Source organism: Pogoniulus pusillus, chromosome 6 (genome assembly GCF_015220805.1).
Source record: "Pogoniulus pusillus isolate bPogPus1 chromosome 6, bPogPus1.pri, whole genome shotgun sequence".
NCBI lineage: Eukaryota > Metazoa > Chordata > Aves > Piciformes > Lybiidae > Pogoniulus > Pogoniulus pusillus.
Window position 1 is genome coordinate 370,640 of NC_087269.1, and position 24,915 is coordinate 395,554.

Sequence of the window (24,915 nt, forward strand, 5' to 3'; positions counted from 1 at the left end):
AGGGACCCTGCCCAGCACCCTGCTCAGCACCCTGCCCTGGCACCCTGCCCAGCATCCTGCTCAGGCACCCTGCCCAGGCAGCCCTGCTCAGGCACCTGCACTGGCACCCTGCTCAGGGACCCTGCTCAGGGACCCTGCTCAGGCACCCTGCCCTGGCACCCTGCTCAGGCACCTGGCACCGTCCCCACCGGCCCCGCACCGCCCCGGGGCTGGTCCTGCCCCGGCGGGGCTGAGGGAGGGCTGCAGGGGAGCAGGCAGGGAGGGAGCCCTGCAGGGCAGCCTGCAGCAGGGGATGCTGAAGAGAGATGGAGGAGAGCCTGAGGGGGCTGGAGGTCAACTGTGGGCACCACCGACCCTGGCCCCAGCCCTGCCCCAGCACCACCGACCCTGGCCCCAGCCCGGCCCCAGCACCACCCACCCATGGCCCCAGCACCACAGCTCTGCCCCTTGCCAGCCCCTCCAGCCATGGCCACTGCACCACTGCCCTGGGCAGCCTGGCACAGGCCTGGCACAACCCTCCAGGGCCACAAAGTGCTCCTCAGGCACAAGCTCCACCTGCCCTGGCACAGCCTGAGCCCATCTCCTCTGGGCACAGCCCTCAGCACAGAGCTTGGCCCCAGCTGGCTCCAGGCTGCTGCCAGGCAGCAGAAGGCTGAGGCTGGTGCTGAGGAGCAGCAGAGGCAGCAGCAGGGCACTGCTTGGCCACAGCCAGGGGTGCCAGGGAGCTGCAGAGCCCCACAAGGGCTGCCCTCAGCCTCCTCTGCTGCAGCCTCAGCCCTGCCCCAGCTCCCTCAGCTGCTCCTCACAGCTCCTGCACAGCCTCCTCCTGCTCCTCCACACCCTTGCCCAGCTCTGCTGCCCTGCTCTGTGCCCTGCCCCTCCAGCTCCTCCTGCCACTGCTGTGCCCAGCCCTGCCCCCAGCCTGCCAGCTGTGGCCTCCCCAGTGCCCAGCCCAGGGGCACAAGCCCTGCCCTGCTCCTGCTGCCCACACCACTGCTGCTCCATGCCAGGCTGCTGCTGCCCTCCTTGCCCACCTGGGCACCCCCTGGCTGCTCTCCAGCTGCTTCCACCAACCCCCCAGGGCCTTTCCAGCCACTCTGCCCCCAGCCTGGAGCCTTCCTGTGCTTGCTGTGCCCCAGGGCCAGGTGCCAGCCCTTGCCCTCAGTGCCCTCATCCCATTGCCCTCCCCCATGGCTGCAGCCTGCCCAGATGCCCCCTGGGCAGTCCCACGTGCCCCCAGCTCGGTGCCATCTCCACCCTGGGCAGCCTGGCTCCCTCAGATGCTTTTCCAACCTTTCCACCACTCTGAGCCTCCCAAGCCCCACAGCCTGGGGGGAGCCTTCTCCTGCCCACCCACTGGGCACCACCACCCCACTGTGGGCAGGACTCCAGCTCTGCTCTCCTTCCTCTTCCAAGAGCTTCATCCCTCCCTGGGAGGCTGTTGGGCTTGGCAGAAGGTCCCAGCTGGGCCCTGGGGAGAGGCCAGAGCTGGATGTTTAGAGGAGATGTCAGTGGAGACAAATGGAAGCTGCTCCCTGCCCTCAGAGGCCTCTCCCTGGCTGCTTCCCCACTCACTGCTCTGCTCCCCAGAGCCAGCCCCTCGGATCTGGGCACCAGGTCCTGCCTGGGCACCATCCTGCAGGGCCTCCTCTGGGGAACCTGCTCCAGCGAGGAGCTTGGGCAGCCCCAGAGCCAGGGAGTGGCTCCTGATGCCACCTCCTGCCTGCCCCTTGCTGCCCCTCACCCCTGGGCAGCACTCAGCAGCTGCCAGCCCCCAGCCCCTTGCCCCCACAGCCCCTGCAGCTCCTGCTGAGCACTGCTCAGATGCCCTCTGGGGCTGCTCTGCTGCAGGCTCCCAGCCCCAGGGCCCTCAGCTGCTCCTCACAGCTTCCCCACAGCCTTCCCCACAGCCCTGCCCAGCTCTGCTGCCCTCCCCTGGCCCTCAGCCTCTGCCCAGCCTCCCCTGGGCTCTCTCCAGCCCTTCCCAAGCCTCTGAACTGGGCAACCCCAACCCTGCCCCCAGCACTCAGCTGTGGCCTCCCCAGGGCAGAGCAGAGGGCAGCAGAACCTCCCTGCCCCTGCTGCTGCTGCTGCTCACACTCTGCTCTGTGCCCCCCAAACACCTTTGGCCTCCTTGGCTCCCCCAGGGCCCCTTGCTGGCTCCTGGGCACCTCCTTGTGCCCCCCCAGCTCCTTCTGCTGGCAGCTGCCCCCCAGCAGGTCCCCCTCAGCTGTGCTGCTGCAGAACCCTGCCCTGGCCCTGCTTGGCCTCCAGGAGCTTCCCCTCCCCTTCCCCCCCCTCTTCTCTCCCATCTCCACCACGACAGCATCCAACCCACAGCAGCTCTGGGAACCCTCCTAGGCCACACTCCACAATCCCAAGGGAGAAGACAACTCCCAGAGGAGGTGCAAAAGCCTCCTGAGGAGGTCCTGCCCCAACCTGTGCCCCCTACCCCCAGACAATGCCACCCAGGCCATTTGTGTGCCACCCACCAGCTCTGCTTGCTCTGGCCCTGCCCCTGGGGGGGCCAAGCCCTGCTCCCACCACAAGCCTGAGGTCACCTGGCTGCAAAGCAGCAGGGAAGGGTCTGGGGGGCACCAAGCTGACCACGAGAGCAAAGGTGGCCAAGGGTAGCCTAGGCTGGGTGAGGAGCTGAGGGAGAGGGTTCCTGGCACCAGCTCAGGGCTCCCCAGCGTGAGAGGGACAGGAGCAGGCTGGGCAGAGCCCAGGGAAGGGTCACCAAGGGCCTGGAGCAGCTCAGAACTTGAGGGATCTTAGCTTGGGCCAACCTGAAGACATCTCAGAGGAGCAGGAGACAAAGCAGCAACCAGGGGCAGAGGGGCAGAGGGGCAGAGGGGCAGAGGGGCAGAGGGGCAGAGGGGCAGAGGGGCAGAGGGGCAGAGGGGAAGAGGGGCAGAGGGGAAGAGGGGAAGAGGGGAAGAGGGGAAGAGGGGAAGAGGGGAAGAGGGGAAGAGGGGAAGAGGGGAAGAGGGGAAGAGGGGAAGAGGGGAAGAGGGGAAGAGGGGAAGAGGGGAAGAGGGGAAGGACACAAAGCAGCAGCCAGGGCCAGCAGCAGGGAGAGGGGCAGAGGCAGAGGGGCAGGGGCACAGGGGCAGAGGGGCAGAGGGGCAGGACACAAAGCAGCAGCCAGGGCCAGCAGCAGGGAGAGGGGCAGGGGCAGAGGGGCAGGGGCAGAGGGGCAGGGGCAGAGGGGCAGGGGCAGAGGGGCAGGGGCAGAGGGGCAGGGGCAGAGGGGCAGGGGCAGAGGGGCAGCTCAGGGCAGTGTCTCCAGGCTGGGCTGTGGCAGGAAGCCTCCATCCCACCTGGGGACCCTCAGGGGCAGCAGGAGGGAGAGGAGCAGAGGCAGAGGGGCAGAGGGGCAGCTCAGGGCAGTGTCTCCAGGCTGGGCTGTGGCAGGAAGCCTCCATCCCACCTGGGGACCCTCAGGGGCAGCAGGAGGACCACCTGCAGCTGGCCACCACCAGCACAGCCCTCGGTGCTGGGCAAGAACTCCACAGGGTGAAGGCTCCCAAGGAGGACCTGGCAGAGCTCTCAGACATCTCCCCTTGGCCTGGGTGGCCTCAGGAGGTCTCTTGCCAACCCAAACCCTTCCTTGCTGGCCCCGAGGGATGCCCACAGCTTTGGGGCTCTCCTCTCCTCCCCCTGCTCCTCATGGAAGCTGAGAACTTGAGGGGGGACTCCGGGGGGAGCTTTTCCAGCCCTGGGTTTGTCACCTTGACCTGGCTGCTGGCACAGAGGGAGCCAAGCTCTTGGAGCTGACTTCAGAAGGCAAACTCCAAGCCTGCAGAGATCTCTCCTCAAGCATGACCTGAGCACAATGTTCTCAGCCTCTGCTTATTGTTCCAGGGAGGCTCTGGCCAAGAGCAACTTGCTGGGAGGGCAGGGAAGGTGGTGGAGAAGCCAAGAAAGACTTCCTTAACCCTCTGAGCACCACCCAGCTCCTGCAGGCCACTGCTGGGCACCAACCCGCCCAGAGACAGCCCCAGCCTGGGACTGGGGTGAAAGGCAGCTCTGGAGCCCACCCAGGCCACCCCCACCCTGCTCCAGCAGGGCACCCCCAGCAGCCTGCCCAGGGGCACCAGGCCCAGGGGGGGTTGGAAGCTGTGCACAGCAGGAGGCTCCACAGCCTCTCTGGGCAGCCTGGGCCTGGCTCCAGCACCCTCACAACAAACAACTTGCTCCTGATGCCACCTCCTGAGTGCCACTCAGTGCCCCTGGGCAGCACTCAGCAGCTGCCAGCCCCCAGCCCCTTGCCCCCACAGCCCCTTCAGCTCCTGCTGAGCACTGCTCAGATGCCCTCTGGGGCTGCTCTGCTGCAGGCTCCCAGCCCCAGGGCCCTCAGCTGCTCCTCACAGCTTCCCCACAGCCTTCCCCTCCTGCACCTCCCGGCAGCTCCACTGCCCTGTCCCATCCCTCCTGCACCTCCCAGCAGCTCCACTGCCCTGTCCCATCCCTCCTGCACCTCCCAGCAGCTCCACTGCCCTGTCCCATCCCTCCTGCACCTCCCAGCAGCTCCACTGCCCTGTCCCATCCCTCCTGCACCTCCCGGCAGCTCCACTGCCCTGTCCCATCCCTCCTGCACCCCCCAGCAGCTCCACTGCCCTGTCCCATCCCTCCTGCACCTCCCAGCAGCTCCACTGCCCTGTCCCATCCCTCCTGCACCTCCCAGCAGCTCCACTGCCCTGTCCCATCCCTCCTGCACCTCCCAGCAGCTCCACTGCCCTGTCCCATCCCTCCTGCACCTCCCGGCAGCTCCACTGCCCTGTCCCATCCCTCCTGCACCCCCCAGCAGCTCCACTGCCCTGTCCCATCCCTCCTGCACCTCCCAGCAGCTCCACTGCCCTGTCCCATCCCTCCTGCACCTCCCAGCAGCTCCACTGCCCTGTCCCATCCCTCCTGCACCTCCCAGCAGCTCCACTGCCCTGTCCCATCCCTCCTGCACCCCCCAGCAGCTCCACTGCCCTGTCCCATCCCTCCTGCACCTCCCGGCAGCTCCACTGCCCTGTCCCATCCCTCCTGCACCTCCCGGCAGCTCCACTGCCCTGTCCCATCCCTCCTGCACCTCCCGGCAGCTCCACTGCCCTGTCCCATCCCTCCTGCACCTCCCGGCAGCTCCACTGCCCTGTCCCATCCCTCCTGCACCTCCCGGCAGCTCCACTGCCCTGTCCCATCCCTCCTGCACCTCTCAGCAGCTCCACTGCCCTGTCCCATCCCTCCTGCACCTCCCAGCAGCTCATCCCAGGTTCTTCCTTTGTCCTGGAAGCTTCTCTCTGAGGCTAACTCTGATTAACTTCAGACCTTCTCCATGGGGACTGAGACCTTTGAGTCCTCCCCAGGGTGGAGCTGAGACTTTGAGTCCTCTCCATGGGGACTGAGACCTTTAAGTCCCTTCCAGGTGGGACTGAGACCTTTGAGTCCTCTCCAGAGAGTGAGTTGAGTTCTCTTGTGATGGGCCAAGAGGAGATGCCCTCAGGCTGTGCCAAGGCAGGTGGGGGTTGTGCCTGAGGAGCAATTTGGGTCCCCTGAGGCTGGGCCAGGCCTGTGCCAGGCTGCCCAGGGCAGTGGTGGAGTGGCCATGGCTGGAGGGGTTGGGAGCTGTGGTGCTGAGGCCTTGGGTTGGTGGTGCTGGGGCAGGGCTGGGGCCATGCTTGGCCTCCATCACCTCCCCAGGCCTCTTCCATGGCTCTGTGCCACTCCAGGGTGAGGCTGGAGGAGAAGCTGGCAGAGGTCCATGGTGTCAGCAGCCTCCAGCTGTGCTGTGTCCATGCTGGGGCTAAGAATAACTTGGCCACTGTCCTGCAGTGGAAGTGGTCCTGGCCTGGCCTGGCCTCTCCTCTGCTGCCTTTGTTTTGGCAACAAGGACTGGAGACCTCCCCCAGCTCTGCCCTTTCCTCCTCACCCTCACTGCTCTTTGCCTTCCTCCTCAGCCCATCAAGGGGCAGGAGAAATTCCACCCCAGGCTCCCTGTGCCCACCTGGCCTGGGCAGGAGCTGCCTGGAGGAGGGACCCCACTGGAGGGAGCTGCAGCAAGGCCTGGATGCCACTGCTCAGCCATGGGGACCAGAATGGTCAAGCTCCCCTTGGCTGCCACTTCCACCCCCAGAGCAGCCCTCTGGGGTCACCATGAAGCCCCCCAGGGTGCCCAGGATGGTGCAGCAAAGCATCCACCTTGGACTGCTGATGCCAGCTGCACTGCTGGGGCATGGCACTATGGCATGGGTTGGGCTGGCAGAGAGCTGGGAGGGGATGGAGGCCAAGCATGGCCCCAGCCCTGCCCCAGCACCACCCACCCACGGCCTCAGCACCACAGCTCTGCCCCTTGCCAGCCCCTCCAGCCATGGCCACTGCACCACTGCCCTGGGCAGCCTGGCACAGGCCTGGGCAAGCCTCCAGGGGCACAAAGTGCTCCTCAGGCACAAGCTCCACCTGCCCTGGCACAGCCTGAGCCCATCTCCTCTGGGCACAGCCCTCAGCACAGAGCTTGGCCCCAGCTGGCTCCAGGCTGCTGCCAGGCAGCAGAAGGCTGAGGCTGGTGCTGAGGAGCAGCAGAGGCAGCAGCAGGGCACTGCTTGGCCACAGCCAGGGGTGCCAGGGAGCTGCAGAGCCCCACAAGGGCTGCCCTCAGCCTCCTCTGCTGCAGCCTCAGCCCTGCCCCAGCTCCCTCAGCTGCTCCTCACAGCTCCTGCACAGCCTCCTCCTGCTCCTCCACACCCTTGCCCAGCTCTGCTGCCCTGCTCTGTGCCCTGCCCCAGCCCCTCCAGCTGCTCCTACCACTGCTGTGCCCAGCCCTGCCCCCAGCCTGCCAGCTGTGGCCTCCCCAGTGCCAGTCCCACCGGAGGAGATGGCAGTGCCACCAGAGCTGAGACCTTTGCCCCTCTGCTACAGCTTCAGAGGCAGCAACACCACCACCCCTGGGTGCCTCTCCTGGAGGGTCCAACCAATGCTGGCCACAAGGCAACTGCTGACAGCGTTCAGGAGGCACTCAGCAGCTCAAAGGGGTCTCTGGGGGCAACTCAGGAGGTCCTGGACCATGCCCTGATCCCTCAGCATCAACAGGGACGAGCCACACCAGGTGAAGGAGGTGCAGGAGAGGCTCTCAGAGATCCAGAGGGCCAGAAGGTGATGGAGAAGCTCTCAGTGACCCAGAGGCAGAGAAAGAAGCAGCTCTCAGTGAGCCAGGAGCTCTCCAGACCCTTCATGTCCTCACCACCAGCCCGAGGCAGGAAGGAAGCAAGCAGCCAGGCTGACACTTGAGGAGCTGCCAACTCTCCACTCCAACCTGAGAACTTCCTCCCCAGATGGACTCCTCTCCTTGGCAGCAGCTCAAGGTTTACTCACTGCAGTTCATCTCCTCACTCACCAGTGAGTGAGACCATCTCTTCTCCATCCACCTCCTCCAGGGAGGACCACAGCAGCTTCATCCCCTGGCTCCAAACATCCTCAGCAGCAGAGCCCTTTCCAACCCCTGCTTCCACCCCAGCTCCACCACCAGCTCTTGCTGACCTCAACAAGACCAACCTCATCCCACCACTGGTGGGGAGGAGAACCCAACCTGCAACCCCATCCCACACCCTGGGCCTCCCCCTGCACGGCCCTGGAGCAGGGGGAGACCTTCTGGGGGTCTGCAGCTCCCTGGCAGCAGCCTGGAGCCAGCTGGGGCCAAGCTCTGTGCTGAGGGCTGTGCCCAGAGGAGATGGGCTCAGGCTGTGCCAGGGCAGGTGGAGCTTGTGCCTGAGGAGCACTTTGTGCCCCTGGAGGCTTGCCCAGGCCTGTGCCAGGCTGCCCAGGGCAGTGGTGCAGTGGCCATGGCTGGAGGGGCTGGCAAGGGGCAGAGCTGTGGTGCTGAGGCCGTGGGTGGGTGGTGCTGGGGCAGGGCTGGGGCCAGGGTTTACCTCCATCCCCTTGGGGATGATTCCCTCCCTTGGGGGCTGCAGGCAGCAGCTGAACACTGAGGGGTTGCTGGGATGGAGCCCAAGTGGGCTTGGGAAGCTTCCAGCCTCAGGAGCTGCCTCCAGCCCATCCTCCCCAGGAGGCCCCAGCAGGGCCACAGCATCCAGGCCTGCAGCTCCACTCCAGGTGCCAAAGCAGCTGAGAAGCCACCAAAGCAACCCAGCAGCTCTCTGCTCTGCACCTCCTCACCCTGAACCCCCTGCAGCCACCAAGGTGGCTTCTGCTGCAGCTTCCTGCTGCTGGCCCCAGCTCGGAGGTGTTCGTCTGGGCAGAGAAGAGAACGAAACCAAACCTCTCCCCAGGCCTCCCTCTGCTGCAGGCAGCCAGGGGCTGGGCTGGCACCATGGCCCCGTGCCCAGGGCACCAGGCTGGGAGGACATTTGGCCTGGCAGGCTGGCAGCTGAGCTGCTGCCACCTCCCGAAGGTCCCCACGGAACAGACTCGGCAAGGAAGGAAGAGGCCAACCCAGGGCAGGCCGAAACAGAAGGTGCAGAGTGAGGCAGTGCTGAGCAGGCTGCACTGAGCTGCACTGAGCTGAGCTGCTCTGAGCTGCTGCTGCACTGAGCTGAGCTGCTCTGAGCTGCTGCTGCACTGAGCTGAGCTGCTCTGAGCTGCTGCTGCACTGAGCTGAGCTGCTCTGAGCTGCTGCTGCACTGAGCTGAGCTGCTCTGAGCTGCACTGAGCTGCACTGAGCTGCTGCTGCTGCTGCACTGAGCTGAGCTGCTGCTGCACTGAGCTGAGCTGCTGCTGCTGCTGCACTGAGCTGAGCTGCTCTGAGCTGCTGCTGCTGCTGCACTGAGCTGAGCTGCTCTGAGCTGCTGCTGCTGCTGCACTGAGCTGAGCTGCTCTGAGCTGCTGCTGTGCTGAGCTGCTGCTGCACTGAGCTGAGCTGCTGCTGCTGCTGTGCTGAGCTGCTGCTGCACTGAGCTGAGCTGCTGCTGCACTGAGCTGAGCTGCTGCTGCACTGAGCTGAGCTGCTGCTGCACTGAGCTGAGCTGCTGCTGCGCTGAGCTGAGCTGCTGCTGCACTGAGCTGAGCTGCTGCTGCTGCTGCGCTGAGCTGCTGCTGCTGCGCTGAGCTGCTGCTGCTGCTGCGCTGAGCTGCTGCTGCTGCTGCGCTGAGCTGCTGCTGCTGCTGCGCTGAGCTGCTGCTGCTGCTGCGCTGAGCTGCTGCTGCTGCTGCGCTGAGCTGCTGCTGCGCTGAGCTGAGCTGCTGCTGCTGCTGCTGCGCTGAGCTGCTGCTGCGCTGAGCTGAGCTGCTGCTGCGCTGAGCTGAGCTGCTGCTGCGCTGAGCTGCTGCTGCGCTGAGCTGAGCTGCTGCTGCGCTGAGCTGAGCTGCTGCTGCTGCGCTGAGCTGAGCTGCTGCTGCTGCGCTGAGCTGAGCTGCTGCTGCACTGAGCTGAGCTGCTGCTGCACTGAGCTGAGCTGCTGCTGCTGCGCTGAGCTGAGCTGCTGCTGCACTGAGCTGCTGCTGCACTGAGCTGCTGCTGCACTGAGCTGCTGCTGCACTGAGCTGCTGCTGCACTGAGCTGCTGCTGCACTGAGCTGAGCTGCTGCTGCACTGAGCTGCTGCTGCTGCTGCACTGAGCTGCTGCTGCTGCTGCACTGAGCTGCTGCTGCTGCTGCACTGAGCTGCTGCTGCACTGAGCTGCTGCTGCACTGAGCTGCTGCTGCACTGAGCTGCTGCTGCACTGAGCTGCTGCTGCACTGAGCTGCTGCTGCACTGAGCTGCTGCTGCACTGAGCTGAGCTGCTGGGCTGTGCCCCGGCACCGTGCGGGGGCAGGAGACCTCCAGAAGGAGGGAGCCCAAGCATGGCCCCAGCCCTGCCCAGCACCACCCACCCATGGCCTCAGCACCACAGCTCTGCCCCTTGCCAGCCCCTCCAGCCATGGCCACTGCACCACTGCCCTGGGCAGCCTGGCACAGGCCTGGCACAACCCTCCAAGGGCACAAAGTGCTCCTCAGGCACAAGCTCCACCTGCCCTGGCACAGCCTGAGCCCATCTCCTCTGGGCACAGCCCTCAGCACAGAGCTTGGCCCCAGCTGGCTCCAGGCTGCTGCCAGGCAGCAGAAGGCTGAGGCTGGTGCTGAGGAGCAGCAGAGGCAGCAGCAGGGCACTGCTTGGCCACAGCCAGGGGTGCCAGGGAGCTGCAGAGCCCCACAAGGGCTGCCCTCAGCCTCCTCTGCTGCAGCCTCAGCCCTGCCCCAGCTCCCTCAGCTGCTCCTCACAGCTCCTGCACAGCCTCCTCCTGCTCCTCCACACCCTTGCCCAGCTCTGCTGCCCTGCTCTGTGCCCTGCCCCAGCCCCTCCAGCTCCTCCTGCCACTGCTGTGCCCAGCCCTGCCCCCAGCCTGCCAGCTGTGCCCTCCCCAGTGCCCAGCCCAAGCAGAGCTGAGGACATCAACTGCAGCTCCTAACAGCCCCTCAGGGCCATGACTCAGCCACTCCAGTGCCCATTCAAGGTTCTCCACAGGACACTTAACTGATGCTGAAGTTAAGGAGATCCTTCCACAGCCTCCAGCAGCAGAAGAGGCTACTTGAGCTGAGAGACACTTTGGAGTCCTTAGAGGGGGTTGGAAGCACTCCAGAGAAGGAGGTTCCACAGCCTCTCTGGGTAGCCTGATCCAGGGCTCCACCACCCCCAAAGCCACCCAGGATCTCCTCCTGATGGTCAGGGGAACCTCAGTGCCACCAAGGATCTCCTCCTACCATCAGAGAGGGACTTCTGCTTGGCAGAGACCTTTGGGATCCTGGAGCCCAAGCATCATCCCAGCCCTGCCCCAGCACCACCAACCCATGGCACCTTTATGCCCATCAGCAGTCCCCTGGCCCTCAACACCTCCATGCCCACCAAGACCTCCCTGGACCTCAGCCTCCCTCAGCTGCTCCTCACAGCTCCTGCACAGCCTCCTCCTGCTCCTCCACACCCTTGCCCAGCTCTGCTGCCCTGCTCTGTGCCCTGCCCCAGCCCCTCCAGCTCCTCCTGCCACTGCTGTGCCCAGCCCTGCCCCCAGCCTGCCAGCTGTGGCCTCCCCAGTGCCCAGCCCAGGGGCACCATCCCTGCCCTGCTCCTGCTGCCCACACCACTGCTGCTCCCTGCCAGGCTGCTGCTGCCCTCCTTGCCCACCTGGGCACCCCCTGGCTGCTCTCCAGCTGCTGCCACCAGGTTCCTTCCCCCCAGGCAGGTGGCACAAGCCCAGAAGCAGCTCTGCCAAGGACCAGCAGCACAGGGAGCAGAGCCCAGCACAAACTGGCTGAACTGGGGACAAGAGACTGAGTGCAGGCAGCAGCTGGCAGGGCAAGGGGACAGCCACCCCCCCCCCAGAGCACCACCTGAGGGCTCTGCTCCGGTAGGAATCTTCTCATGTCCCTTTTAAGGGGGGGGGAGGAGGAACTGTTAAAGACCTCAGGGCTGGAAGGCTGCAGCCAAAACAAACCCAGGCTAAAAATAGCCTCCTGGTGGCATCCTGCAGGGCAGCAGGGCACAGCCACCAGGCTGCTGCCACCAGCTCCTGCTCTAACCTCCAAACGGTGAGGATCTGAGCGGGGCTGGAGGAGTTCTCAGGTCCTGCCTGGGCAAAGGGGTGGGCTGAGGACTGGTTGGCCTTGGATCTGAGGCCTCCAAGGGCTGGGAAGTGGCTGCAGGCTTTGGAGCGTGACTGGGGGTGGAGATAAGGAGGAGGAGATGAAAGATCAAGAGTTTGGTGGCACAGGCAAAGGCAGGAGGCAAAGTGGGTGGGACTGGGGCTCAGGCACCAGCTGGCACCTCTGGCACCAGAGCACTCCCTGCAGAGACAGCCCCTTGGGAACCCAGCCTGGGAGCAGCACCACACAGCCTGGGCCAGAGAGAGGGCAGAGGTCCCCCAGGGGATGGAGGCCAAAGCACGGCCCCAGCCCTGCCCCAGCACCACCCACCCATGGCCTCAGCACCACAGCTCTGCCCCTTGCCAGCCCCTCCAGCCATGGCCACTGCACCACTGCCCTGGGCAGCCTGGCACAGGCCTGGGCAAGCCTCCAGGGGCACAAAGTGCTCCTCAGGCACAAGCTCCACCTGCCCTGGCACAACCTGAGGACATCTACTCCAACCTGCCCTGCCCCAGCCCCTCCAGCTCTTCCTGGCACTGCTGTGCCCAGCCCTGCCCCCAGCCTGCCAGCTGTGCCCTCCCCAGTGCCCAGCCCAGGGGCACAAGCCCTGCCCTGCCCCTGCTACCCACACCACTGCTGCTCCATGCCAGGCTGCTGCTGCCCTCCTTGCCCACCTGGGCACCCCCTGGCTCCTCTCCAGCTGCTGCCACCAACCCCCCAGAGCCTTTGCCCCCAGGCCCTTTCCAGCCACTCTGCCCCCAGCCTGGAGCCTTCCTGGGCTTGCTGTGCCCCAGGGCCAGGTGCCAGCCCTTGCCCTCGGTGCCCTCATCCCATTGCCCTCCCCCACGGCTCCAGCCTGGCCAGAGCCCTCTGCAGCTCCCTCCTGCCCCTCCAGCAGCTCAAGCCAGAGAGGCTCACACTCAAGCACCTCCTGAGCATCCATCCAAGGAACCTCCCAGGCCACCACCACCACAGCCCCAGGTGCCCTGGCACAGGCTTCTGAACCACCTCCAGCGATGGGACCTGCAGCACCTCCCTGGGCATCCTCTTCCAGTGCCTGCCCACTTTGGGTGACCATGCTTGGGCTGAAGAGAGCCTTTCCTGGACCAGTCTTGGGGCCAACAGACCCCGCCCTGGGCCACCTCTGGGGCAAAAGAGCTCTTCCTGACCACCCCTGGGGCCAACCAGATCCCTCCTTGGACACCTCTGGGGCAAAAGAGCTCTTCCTGACCACCCCTGGGGCCAACCAGATCCCTCCTTGGACACCTCTGGGGCAAAAGAGCTCTTCCTGACCACCCCTGGGGCCAACCAGATCCCTCCCTGGGCCACCTCTGGGGCAAAAGAGCTCTTCCTGACCACCCCTGGGGCCAACCAGATCCCTCCTTGGACACCTCAGGGGCAAAAGAGCTCCTCCTGACCACCACTGGGGCCAACCAGATCCCTCCCTGGGCCACCTCTGGGGCAAAAGAGCTCCTCCTGACCACCCCTGGGGCCAACCAGATCCCTCCTTGGACACCTCTGGGGCAAAAGAGCTCTTCCTGACCACCCCTGGGGCCAACCAGATCCCTCCTTGGACACCTCAGGGGCAAAAGAGCTCTTCCTGACCACCCCTGGGGCCAACCAGATCCCTCCCTGGGCCACCTCTGGGGCAAAAGAGCTCTTCCTGACCACCCCTGGGGCCACCCCACCCCCTCCTCGCCCAGGTTCCCCTCCCCTTTCTGCCCCTCAGGCTACCACCCAGACCCCTCTGACATTGCCCAAGCTCCAGAGTGCCCAGCAGGGCCAAGCCCACTTCTGGGGGGTGGCAAAGGTGCCCTGGAGATGGTTGTGCCTGGAAGCCAAGCTGCCTGTGGCCTTCCCCTGCAGGGCTGGGCGAGGAGAGGAGCCAGCAGCAGCTGAATCACAACGGATCTGTGCAGGGGCTTCCAAAAATAACCAGCTGGAAATTCCTGGGAGGCACAAAGCTTCCCCAGCTCCAGTTTCCTTACTGGTGTGAACTGGCTGGGGGAGCCAGGCCCAGCCTTGCAGGCCTGGGGTGCTGGAAGCTCTCTGAGGGTGAGGACATGTGGGGAAGGATTAAAGCAGCCACCAAAAAAGGAGGCTCTGGAGCTGATGGGGTGGGGAGGAGATGAAAAGAGCCCTGCCCAGGCCACCAGACAGCCAAACTGCTGCTGCCTGCAGCCAGAGCCACCAGTGCTGAGCAGCCTGCACCTGCAGCAGCCCCACAGCCAAAGAGCCTCCAGGCTGGCACCAAACCCCAGAACCCAGCCCTGGTGCTGCTGGGAAGGGAGCTCTGGAGATGCTCCAGCAGGGCACCCCCTGCAGCCTGCCCAGGGGCACTGTGCCCAGGGTAGGGTTGGAAGCTGTGCACAGGAGGAGGCTCCACAGCCTCTCTGGGCAGCCTGGGCCTGGCTCCAGCACCCTCACAACAAACAACTTGCTCCTGATGCCACCTCCTGAGTGCCACTCAGTGCCCCTGGGCAGCACTCAGCAGCTGCCAGCCCCCAGCCTCTGCCCCCCCACAGCCCCTTCAGCTCCTGCTGAGCACTGCTCAGATGCCCTCTGGGGCTGCTCTGCTGCAGGCTCCCGGCCCCAGGGCTCTCAGCTGCTCCTCACAGCTTCCCCACAGCCTGGGGGGTTGGTGGCAGCAGCTGGAGAGGAGCCAGGGGGTGCCCAGGTGGGCAGGAAGGGCAGCAGCAGCCTGGCATGGAGCAGCAGTGGTGTGGGCAGCAGGAGCAGGGCAGAGATGGTGCCCCTGGGCTGGGCACTGGGGAGGCCACAGCTGGCAGGCTGGGGGCAGGGCTGGGCACAGCAGTGGCAGGAGCAGCTGGAGGGGCTGGGGCAGGGCACAGAGCAGGGCAGCAGAGCTGGGCAAGGGTGTGGAGGAGCAGGAGGAGGCTGTGCAGGAGCTGTGAGGAGCAGCTGAGGGAGCTGGGGCAGGGCTGAGGCTGCAGCAGAGGAGGCTGAGGGCAGCCCTTGTGGGGCTCTGCAGCTCCCTGGCACCCCTGGCTGTGGCCAAGCAGTGCCCTGCTGCTGCCTCTGCTGCTCCTCAGCACCAGCCTCAGCCTTCTGCTGCCTGGCAGCAGCCTGGAGCCAGCTGGGGCCAAGCTCTGTGCTGAGGGCTGTGCCCAGAGGAGATGGGCTCAGGCTGTGCCAGGGCAGGTGGAGGCTGTGCCTGAGGAGCACTTTGTGCCCCTGGAGGCTTGCCCAGGCCTGTGCCAGGCTGCCCAGGGCAGTGGTGCAGTGGCCATGGCTGGAGGGGCTGGCAAGGGGCAGAGCTGTGGTGCTGGGGCCATGGGTGGTGGTGCTGGGGCAGGGCTGGGGCCATGCTTGGGCTCCATCACCTCAGAGGTCTCTTCCCACCCAACCTCCCCCCGCTGGGGCTGGAGCTGCTCAGAGCTCTGCTCCCTGCCAAGCAGAACAGGCCTGGCCCACACCCAGCCTGGCACAGCTCCAGCTGATGGTTTTTGGCCACCAGCCTGGCACTGTCCCAACTCAACCACGCAGACCTGAAGGCTCCTGCCTGCTTCCCAACAATTCCAACCCTAATTCCATGGAGCATCCTCCTGCTTCTGGTCTTTGGGGACCATTGGGAGCACACACAGGAGAGCCACCAGTGCCTGCCTTGGCATGCCCAGTGCCCAGCCCACCACTGGAGGGGGGCTCTGGGAGCTCCATGCCCCCTAAGCCTGGCTCCTGCAGGGAAAATCCACCCAGATCCAGAGGGATTTGAGCTGCTTTGCTGCTGCTTAGCTCTCTGCTGCCTGTGCCGAGGGCTGGGAGAGGCCCAGGCAGGGCCAGGACCAGGATTCAGCAGCAGCTTTGAGCCACCAGGACAAGAAATGGCCTCAAACCTGTTAGCAGAGCTCCCAAAGCAGCTCCCAGAGCCCAGTCCCACTGTGCAGAGCACCTAAACCAGCCTGCAGAGCCCTAATCCAGTTCCCAGAGCCCAGTCCCAATTGCACAGCCTCTAAACCACACTGCACAGCCTCAATCCAGTTCCCAGTCCCAGTTACAGAGCCTCTAAACCACACTGCACAGCCTCAATCCAGTTCCCAGTCCCAGTTGCAGAGCCTCTAAACCAGCTCACAGAGCCTCAATCCAGTTCCCAGTCCCAGTTGCAGAGCCTCTAAACCACATTGCAGAGCCTTAATCCAGTTCCCAGTCCCAGTTGCAGAGCCTCTAAACCAGCTCAGAGCCTTAATCCAGTTCCAAGTGTCCATTCCCAGTTTGCAGAGCCTCTAAACCACATTGCAGAGCCTTAATCCAGTTCCCAGTCCCAGTTGCAGAGCCTCTAAACCAGCTCAGAGCCTTAATCCAGTTCCAAGTGTCCATTCCCAGTTTGCAGAGCCTCTAAACCACATTGCAGAGCCTTAATCCAGTTCCCAGTCCCAGTTGCAGAGCCCCTAAACCAGCTCAGAGCCTTAATCCAGTTCCAAGTGTCCATTCCCAGTTTGCAGAGCCTCTAAACCATTTTGCAGAGCCTTAATTCAGTTCCCAGTCCCAGTTGCAGAGCCCCTAAACCACATTGCAGAGCCTTAATCCAGTTCCAAGTGTCCGTTCCCAGTTTGCAGAGCCTCTAAACCATTTTGCAGAGCCTTAATTCAGTTCCCAGTCCCAGTTGCAGAGCCTCTAAACCACATTGCAGAGCCTTAATCCAGTTCCCAGTCCCAGTTGCAGAGCCTCTAAACCACATTGCAGAGCCTTAATCCAGTTCCAAGTGTCCATTCCCAGTTTGCAGAGCCTTAATCCAGTTCTCAATCCCAGTTGCAGAGCCTTCAAACCAGTTTGCAGGCCTATTCCCATTTCCAGAGCCTCAATCCCACTTTGCAGAGCCTTTAAACCAGGCTGCAGAGCCTCAATTCAGTTTCCAGAGCCCAATCTCAGTTTGCAGAGCCTCTAAACCAGGTTGCAGAGTCCCTAAACCAGTTCCCAGAGCCTTAATCCCATTCCCAGGGCCCTAAACCCAGTTTGCAGAGCCTTAATCCAGTTCCCAGTGCCCAATCCCAGTTTGCTGAGCCCCTAAAGCAGACCCCAGAGCCTTAATCCAGTTCTGAGTGTCCAATCCCAGTTTGCTGAGCCCCTAAAGCAGACCCCAGAGCCTTAATCCAGTTCCCAGTGCCCAATCCCAGTTTGCTGAGCCCCTAAAGCAGACCCCAGAGCCTTAATCCAGTTCCCAGTGCCCAATCCCAGTTTGCTGAGCCCCTAAAGCAGACCCCAGAGCCTTAATCCAGTTCTGAGTGTCCAATCCCAGTTTGCAGAGCCCCTAAAGCAGTCCCCAGAGCCTTAATCCAGTTCCCAGTGTCCAATCCCAGTTTGCTGAGCCCCTAAAGCAGACCCCAGAGCCTTAATCCAGTTCCCAGTGTCCAATCCCAGTTTGCTGAGCCCCTAAAGCAGACCCCAGAGCCTTAATCCAGTTCCCAGTGCCCAATCCCAGTTTGCTGAGCCCCTAAAGCAGACCCCAGAGCCTTAATCCAGTTCCCAGTGCCCAATCCCAGTTTGCTGAGCCCCTAAAGCAGACCCCAGAGCCTTAATCCAGTTCCCAGTGTCCAATCCCAGTTTGCTGAGCCCCTAAAGCAGACCCCAGAGCCTTAATCCAGTTCCCAGTGCCCAATCCCAGTTTGCTGAGCCCCTAAAGCAGTCCCCAGTGCCTCTCAAGCAGCTCTCAGTACCTCCAACCCAGTTTGCTGAGTCCTTAAATCAGCTCCCAGAGCCCAGTCCCAGCCTGCAGAGCCTTAATCCAGTTCTCAGAGCTGCAGACCCAGTTTGTAGGGCCCCAAACCCAGCCTGCATAGCCCCAAACCAGTTCCCAGAGCCTTAACCCTGCTTGCAGAGCTCTTGAACTGGCTCCCAGAGCCCCAAACCCCATTTGAGGAGCCCTTAATCCACTTCTCCATTCTCAAACCCAGCTTGCAGAGCTCCTGATCCACTTCCCAGTGCCCAAACCCACTTAGCAGAGCCCTTACACTGGTTCCCAGTGCCCTGAGCCCATCTACAGAGCTCCATCCCAGTTTGTAGAGCCCCAACCCCAGCACTCAGAGCCCTAATCCAGTTCTCAGAGCCCCAAATCTGGTCCCAGAAGTCCCCAGCTCAGGTCTCAGAGCTTTAATCCAGTTCAGAGAGCCCCAACTCCAGTTCTCAGTGCCCTAATCCAGTTCAAAGAGTCCCTAAAGCAGATCTGAGAGCCTCAGTCTGATTTCCAGGGCTCTGACCTTGGCTCTCAGTGCCCAGAGCCACCCCACAGCGCCCTCAAATCCAGCTCTGGGTACTTGGATCCGGTTCTAAATGCTTGGATCCCAGGCAGGGAGGCCTTAATCCCATTCTGAGGGCTTCAATCCAGTTCTAAACGCCTTAATCCAGTTCTAAACTCCTTCATCCAGTTCTAAAAGCCTTCATCCAGCTTGCAGTGCCCTGGAGACACTCAGTCCTCAGCCCTTCAATCCAGTTTGCAGACTCCCAACCCAGCTTCCAGGGCTTCAATCTGGTTCTTGTCCCCCCAAACCCACTTCCCACAGCCTTAATCCACTTCCCACACCCCCAAACCCACTTCCCACAGCCTCAATCCACTTCCCACACCCCCAAACCCACTTCCCACAGCCTTAATCCACTTCCCAGACCCCCAAACCCACTTCCCACAGCCTCAATCCACTTCCCACACCCCCAAACCCACTTCCCACAGCCTCAATCCACTTCCCACACCCCCAAACCCACTTCCCACAGCCTCAATCCACTTCCCACACCCCCAAACCCACTTCCCACAGCCCAAATCCACTTCCCACACCCCCAAACCCACTTCCCACAGCCTTAATCCACTTCCCACAGCCCCAGACCCACTTCCCACAGCCTCAATCCACTTCCCACACCCCCAAACCCACTTCCCACAGCCTCAATCCACTTCCCACACCCCCAAACCCACTTCCCACAGCCCAAATGCACTTCCCACACCCCCAAACCCACTTCCCACAGCCTCAATCCACTTCCCACACCCCCAAACCCACTTCCCACAGCCCTAATCCACTTCCCACACCCCCAAACCCACTTCCCACAGCCTCAATCCACTTCCCACACCCCCAAACCCACTTCCCACAGCCTCAATCCACTTCCCACACCCCCAAACCCACTTCCCACAGCCTCAATCCACTTCCCACACCCCCAAACCCACTTCCCACAGCCTCAATCCACTTCCCACACCCCCAAACCCACTTCCCACAGCCTCAATCCACTTCCCACACCCCCAAACCCACTTCCCACAGCCCAAATCCACTTCCCAGACCCCCAAACCCACTTCCCACAGCCCAAATCCACTTCCCAGACCCCCAAACCCACTTCCCACACCCCCAAACCCACTTCCCACAGCCTCAATCCACTTCCCACAGCCCCAAACCCCTTCCCTCTCCTCCTCCTTCCCTCTCCAGCCCCCCAGTCCCCCTCTCCCAAGCCCCCAGACCCTCCCTTTCCCCATCCCCCCCCAGCGCCCAGTGCTGCCCAGGGGAGCTCTGGGGGGTGCCAGTCTGGGGGGGCTCTGGGGAAGCTCTGGGGGGTGCCAGTCTGGGGGGGCTCAGGGGAAGCTCTGGGGGGTGCCAGTCTGGGGGGGCTCAGGGGAAGCTCTGGGGGGTGCCAGTCTGGGGGGTGCCAGTCTGGGGGAGGCTCTGGGGGGTGCCCATCTGGGGGGTGCCCGTCTGGGGGGTGCCCGTCTGGGGGGGCTCTGGGGGGGGGCCAGTCTGGGGGGAGCCAGTCTGGGGGGAGCCAGTCTGGGGGGAGCCAGTCTGGGGGGAGCCAGTCTGGGGGGTGCCAGTCTGGGGAAGCTCTGGGGGGTGCCAGTCTGGTGGTGCCAGTCTGGGGGGGCTCTGGGGAAGGTCTGGGGGTGCCGGTCTGGGGGGTGCCAGTCTGGGGGGGCTCAGGGGAAGCTCTGGGGGGTGCCAGTCTGGGGGTGCCAGTCTGGGGGGTGCCGCTCTGGGGGGGGTGCCGCTCTGGGGGGGGTGCCGCTCCGTGGGGGCGGTCTGGGCAGGCCCTGTCCCGGCTCCGTCCGCCCCCAGCGGCTCCGCGGCGCGGCGAGGGCAGGGGGGGCTGGGGGCAGGAGCTGCAGCCCGCAGGCCGTGAGGGGGGCCCGGGGCGGGCCGGCACTGACCTGCGATGGCGCCGGGGTCCAGGGGGGCGCCGGGAGCCCTCTCCCCCGCGGCGGGCGGCAGCAGCAGCGGCAGCAGCAGGCCGCAGAGCGCCCAGCCCAGGGGCAGCGCCATGGACGGGCCGGGGCCGGGGCCGGGGCCGGGGCCGGGAGCGGCGGCGCGGGGAGGCTGCTGCTGGTGCCGCCGCGCTCCGGGGGCGCCTCTCCGCCTGCCTCTGCCCGCGGCCGTGCGGCAGCCGCCGTCAGCTCCTCCGCATGGGCTGCCCAGCCCTGCCCTGCCCCGCAGCCGCCTCCGGCCCCACGGCAGCCGCAGCCGCAGCCGGATCCGGCCCCGACAGCGCCGCGCAGCAGCGGGGGAGGGACCCGGAGGCTGTTCCGGTACCTCCCGGGTGGTACCGGGATAAAAGCGCCGACCTGACCCCCCCCCCTCCGCTCCCCTCCGCTCTCCTCCCCGGAACCAGCCGAAGGGCTCAGCCCCCCCCCCCGCCCCTGCGCCCAACTGCGATGTGCTGGGACCGAGCCTCGGCCGCTGCGCCCAGCCGGGACAGCGCACCCCGGCACGGAGCCCCCTCCGCCGGGGGCGGCAGACACCTGAGCCCCGCTTAAACAGCGTTATCCCAGGCCGGGCTGTGCCGGGATGGACCTGAGCCCCCGGGAGACACCTGAGCCCCGCTTAAATAACCCCAGCCCGGGCCGGGCTGTGCCGGGATGGACCTCACGCCCTCTGCTCCGGGAGGGGGATAAGCCTGTCCCGGGTTATCCCCCCCCAGCTCTCAGTGGTCTGTCCCGGGTTATCCCCCCCCAGCTCTCAGTGGTCTGTCCCGGGTTATCCCCCCCAGCTCTCAATGGTCTGTCCCGGGTTATCCCCCCCAGCTCTCAATGGTCTGTCCCGGGTTATCCCCCCCAGCTCTCTATGGTCTATCCCGGGTTACCCCCCCCCAACTCTCAATGGTCTATCCCGGGTTATCTCCCCCCAGCTCTCAATGGTCTGTCCCGGGTTATCCCCCCCAGCTCTCAATGGTCTGTCCCGGGTTACCCCCCCCCAACTCTCAATGGTCTATCCCGGGTTATCTCCCCCCAGCTCTCAATGGTCTGTCCCGGGTTATCTCCCCCCAGCTCTCTATGGTCTGTCCCGGGTTATCCCCCCCCAGCTCTCAATGGTCTGTCCCGGGTTATCCCCCCCAGCTCTCAATGGTCTGTCCCGGGTTACCCCCCCCCCCCCCCCCAGCACCATCGGAAGTTCCGCCCCCTAGCCCCACGCTGTGACCAATCAGAAGCCCCGAGAGGTTAAACGCGCTCAGGCCTCCCTCCGCTGTGGCAGCGGCGCCCTCTGGCGGCCCCAGGGTAGAACACAGACGCTGGGGCAGGGCTGGGCTATGGCAGCTGCGGGGAAGCTAAGCAGGGAAACCCGCGGACAAAGCTTGGATGGGTGACCTGAGCTGCAGCTCAAAACCCCGCTCCAGACGCGGGCAAGAGGCTTCTCGGAGCACCCCAATAGCTCCTGAGGGCTATGGACCTGTTAGAGCACCCCCCAAACCATCAGAGCACCCCATTGGAGCACCCCAAAACATCACAGCACCCCAGCACCCATCTCATCACAGCACCCCAAAACATCACAGCACCCCAAAACATCACAGCACCCCAGCACCCATCTCGTTACAGCACCCCAACAGCAGAGCACCCCAAAACATCACAGCACCCCAAAACATCACAGCACCCCAGCACCCATCTCGTTACAGCACCCCAACAGCAGAGCACCCCAAAACATCACAGCACCCCAAAACATCACAGCACCCCAGCACCCATCTCGTTACAGCACCCCAAAACATCACAGCACCCCAAAATCAAAGCACCCAACTCGGCAGAGCACCCCAAAACATCAGAGCACCCTAGCAGAGCACCCCCAACTCCTGGGAGCACCCCATTGGAGCACCCACAACTCCTCGAGGGCCTCAGCTCATCAAAGGACCCCAAAGAACCAGTTTGGGTTCCCTTCCCCTTACTGGGTACCAGTTTGGGTTCCCTTCCCCTTACTGGGTACCAGTTTGGGTTCCCTTCTCCTTACTGGGTACCAGTTTGGGTTCCCTTCCCCTTACTGGGTACCAGTTTGGGTTCCCTTCTCCTTACTGGGTACCAGTTTGGGTTCCCTTTCCCTTACTGGGTACCAGTTTGGGTTCCCTTCTCCTTACTGGGTACCAGTTTGGGTTCCCTTTCCCTTACTGGGTACCAGTTTGGGTTCCCTTCCCCTTACTGGACCCCCAATCTGGGGACCCTTCCCTTTAAAGGACCCCAGTTTGGGTTCCCTTCTCCTTACTGGGTACCAGTTTGGGTTCCCTTCTCCTTACTGGGTACCAGTTTGGGTTCCCTTCCCCTTACTGGGTACCAGTTTGGGTTCCCTTCCCCTTACTGGGTACCAGTTTGGGTTCCCTTCCCCTTACTGGGTACCAGTTTGGGTTCCCTTCCCCTTACTGGGTACCAGTTTGGGTTCCCTTCCCCTTACTGGGTGCCAGTTTGGGTTCCCTTCCCCTTACTGGAGCCCCAATCTGGGGACCCTTCCCTTTAAAGGACCCCAGTTTGGGTTCCCTTCTTACTGGTCCCCCAATTTGGGGACCCTTCCCCTTACTGGTCCCCAGTTTGGGTTCTCTTCTCCTTACTGGACCCCAGTTTTGGTTCCCTTCCCTTTACTGGAGCCCCAATCTGGGGACCCTTCCCCTTACTGGGTACCAGTTTGGGTTCCCTTCTTACTGGTCCCCCAGTTTGGGGACCCTTCCCCTTACTGGTCCCCAGTTTGGGTTCCCTTCTCCTTACTGGACCCCAGTTTGGGTTCCCTTCTCCTTACTGGGTACCAGTTTGGGTTCCCTTCTCCTTACTGGTCCCCAGTTTGGGTTCCCTTCTCCTTACTGGACCCCAGTTTGGGTTCCCTTCTCCTTACTGGGTACCAGTTTGGGTTCCCTTCTCCTTACTGGGTACCAGTTTGGGTTCCCTTCTCCTTACTGGTCCCCAGTTTGGGTTCCCTTCCCCTTACTGGTCCCCAGTTTGGGTTCCCTTCCCCTTACTGGTCCCCAGTTTGGGTTCCCTTCTCCTCACCGGACCCCACTTTAGGGACTCTTCCCCTTACTGGTCCCCCCAGTCCCATACTGGTGGGGGGGATCTGTCCCTCCTCGGCCCCTTTTCGAGTCCCACCAGTGGGTGTCCCACTCCTCCCAGTACAGCGGGGAGGAAGCAACTGGGCGGGCGGGGACTGGGGGGGGGGGAGCGAAGTTTGTCTCTGGGGTGGCCTCAGACTTCCTCCTCTTCTTCCTCCTCCTCCAGCCCCGCGCCCGCCATGCCCTAGGGTGAGTTCCGTACCGGGATGGCACTGGGATGGCACTGGGGTGGCACTGGGATGGCACTGGGGTGGCACTGGTATGGCACTGGGATGCGGGACGGGCGCTGACAGGGCGGGGGGGGGTGGTGGTGGTGAAGGTTTTGGGGTCCCTGGAGAGGGTCCCCTTTGGTTTTGGGGAAGGGGACAGGAGAGGGTCAGGAGTCGTGGGAAGGGGTGAGGGAACTGGGAGCTGACTGGGAGGACTGGGAGGAGGGGGCGCTGGGGGGCACCGGAGGGCACTGGAGGGGCTCTGAGCTGCGGTGGATGCTGGAGCTGATCTCAGCCTCCCAGCGGAGCCCAGAGCTGGCCCCAGGGCTGGGAAGCGGTCGGGAACTCCTGCCCGGCACGGCTGCAGCACCCCTGGCACTGCGCCCCCTGGCACTGCGCCCCCTGGCACTGCACCCCCTGGCACCGCGCCCCCTGGCACTGCACGCTGTGCCCACTGCACTGCCACCACACTGCCCACTGTTCCCTGCCCCATGCCCTCTGTACCCTCTGCCCACTGCACCCCCGCACTGTTCCCCACACCCTGTGCAGTGCCTACTGCACCCTGTCCCCTCTACACCTACACTGCCCCCCATGCCCTCTGCAGTGCCCACTGCTGTGCTCAGTGCCCATGGCAATGTGCATGCACCAATGGGGGGCTGTAGGGAGCACTGGGAGGGGGCTTGTGGTGCCCACCCCGGGTTGGGGTCCTGCTGGGCTCATTCCTCTTCTGGGGGAGGGGGAAGGAGAAGCTGCTGAAGGTCCCTTGGTGGCACTTGGGGACATCACCCAGCCCTGGTGCTGGGGTGGCACAGGGCAGCTGCCACTGGTGGCCAGGGAGCACCCACGGCTGTGGCAAGGTGGTGCAGGAGGTGCCCAAGCTGGTGGCATCTCGATGTAGGGGTTGGGTGGCTCCTGTCTCGTGGAGAGGTGGCACAGTGGCCCACGAGAGTGGCACTGGGGTGGGGGCTGCTGGCCCTGGGCTCCCACCCTGAGCTCATGGGGAGGGCTACTGGGCCCTGGGCAGCCTCCAGCCCTCCTGCAGCCCTCCTGCAGCCCTCCTGTATCCATCCTGCAGCCCTCCTGTATCCATCCTGCATCCATCCTGCATCCTCCCTGTATCACTTCTGCATCCCTTCTGCATCCCTCCTGCACCCCACCTGCATCCTGCCTGCATCCCTCCTGCATCCCTTCTGCATCCATCCTGCCTCCCTCCTGGATCACTTCTGCATCCCTCCTGTATCCATCCCTCCTGCATCCATCCTCTATCCCTCCAGCCTGCCTCCAGCTGCAGCTCTCCTTCATCCCTCTGCATCCCTACATCCATCTCCATTCAGTCACCTGCATCCACCCATCCACACATCTCCATCCATCCCCCACCCATCACCTTCTCCATCCCCATCCAACATTCATCACCTCCTCCATTTCCACCCATCCATCATCTTCTCCATCTCCATCTAGCTCCATCTATCCAGCATCTTCTCCATCCACCCATCTCCATCCACCCATCTCCATCATCTATCTCCACCCATCTCCATCCATCTCCATCCACCCATCTCCATCATCCATCTCCATCCATCTCCATCCATCCATCTCCATCATCCATCTCCATCCATCTCCATCCATCTCCATCCATCCATCTCCATCATCCATCTCCACCCATCTCCACCCATCTCCATCCACCCATCTCCATCATCTATCTCCACCCATCTCCATCCATCTCCATCCACCCATCTCCATCCCATCCCTGATCTCCTGGGCTCAAGAGGAGCCTTCAGCTTGAAGATGATGAGAGCCAAACCCTCTGCCCACCCCAGCAGAGCCCTGAGGTGGTGGCACAGCAGCAGCAAAGCCCTCCCTGTGCCCTGGCACAGCAGTGGGG

The 24,915-nt window shown here is 63.8% G+C and overlaps 1 protein-coding gene across 8 annotated transcripts in view; it reads right to left on the reverse strand.

The window, feature by feature from the left end:
* STIM1 (stromal interaction molecule 1) overlaps positions 1-20,102 on the reverse strand; it is a 63,226-nt gene extending 43,124 nt beyond the window's left edge. For 7 of the 8 annotated variants that reach the window (XR_010302473.1, XM_064144124.1, XM_064144122.1 and 4 more), the window contains exon 1: positions 19,685-20,004. Coding sequence is in view for 7 of the 8 variants with exons in the window: in XM_064144124.1 (XP_064000194.1) it covers positions 19,685-19,796 (112 nt within the window). In the remaining variant the exon portion in view is untranslated. Of the gene's footprint in view, positions 1-19,684 lie in introns of all 8 variants that reach the window. The other variant, XM_064144120.1, reaches the window with a different exon arrangement.
* Between the last annotated feature and the right edge of the window lie 4,813 nt (positions 20,103-24,915).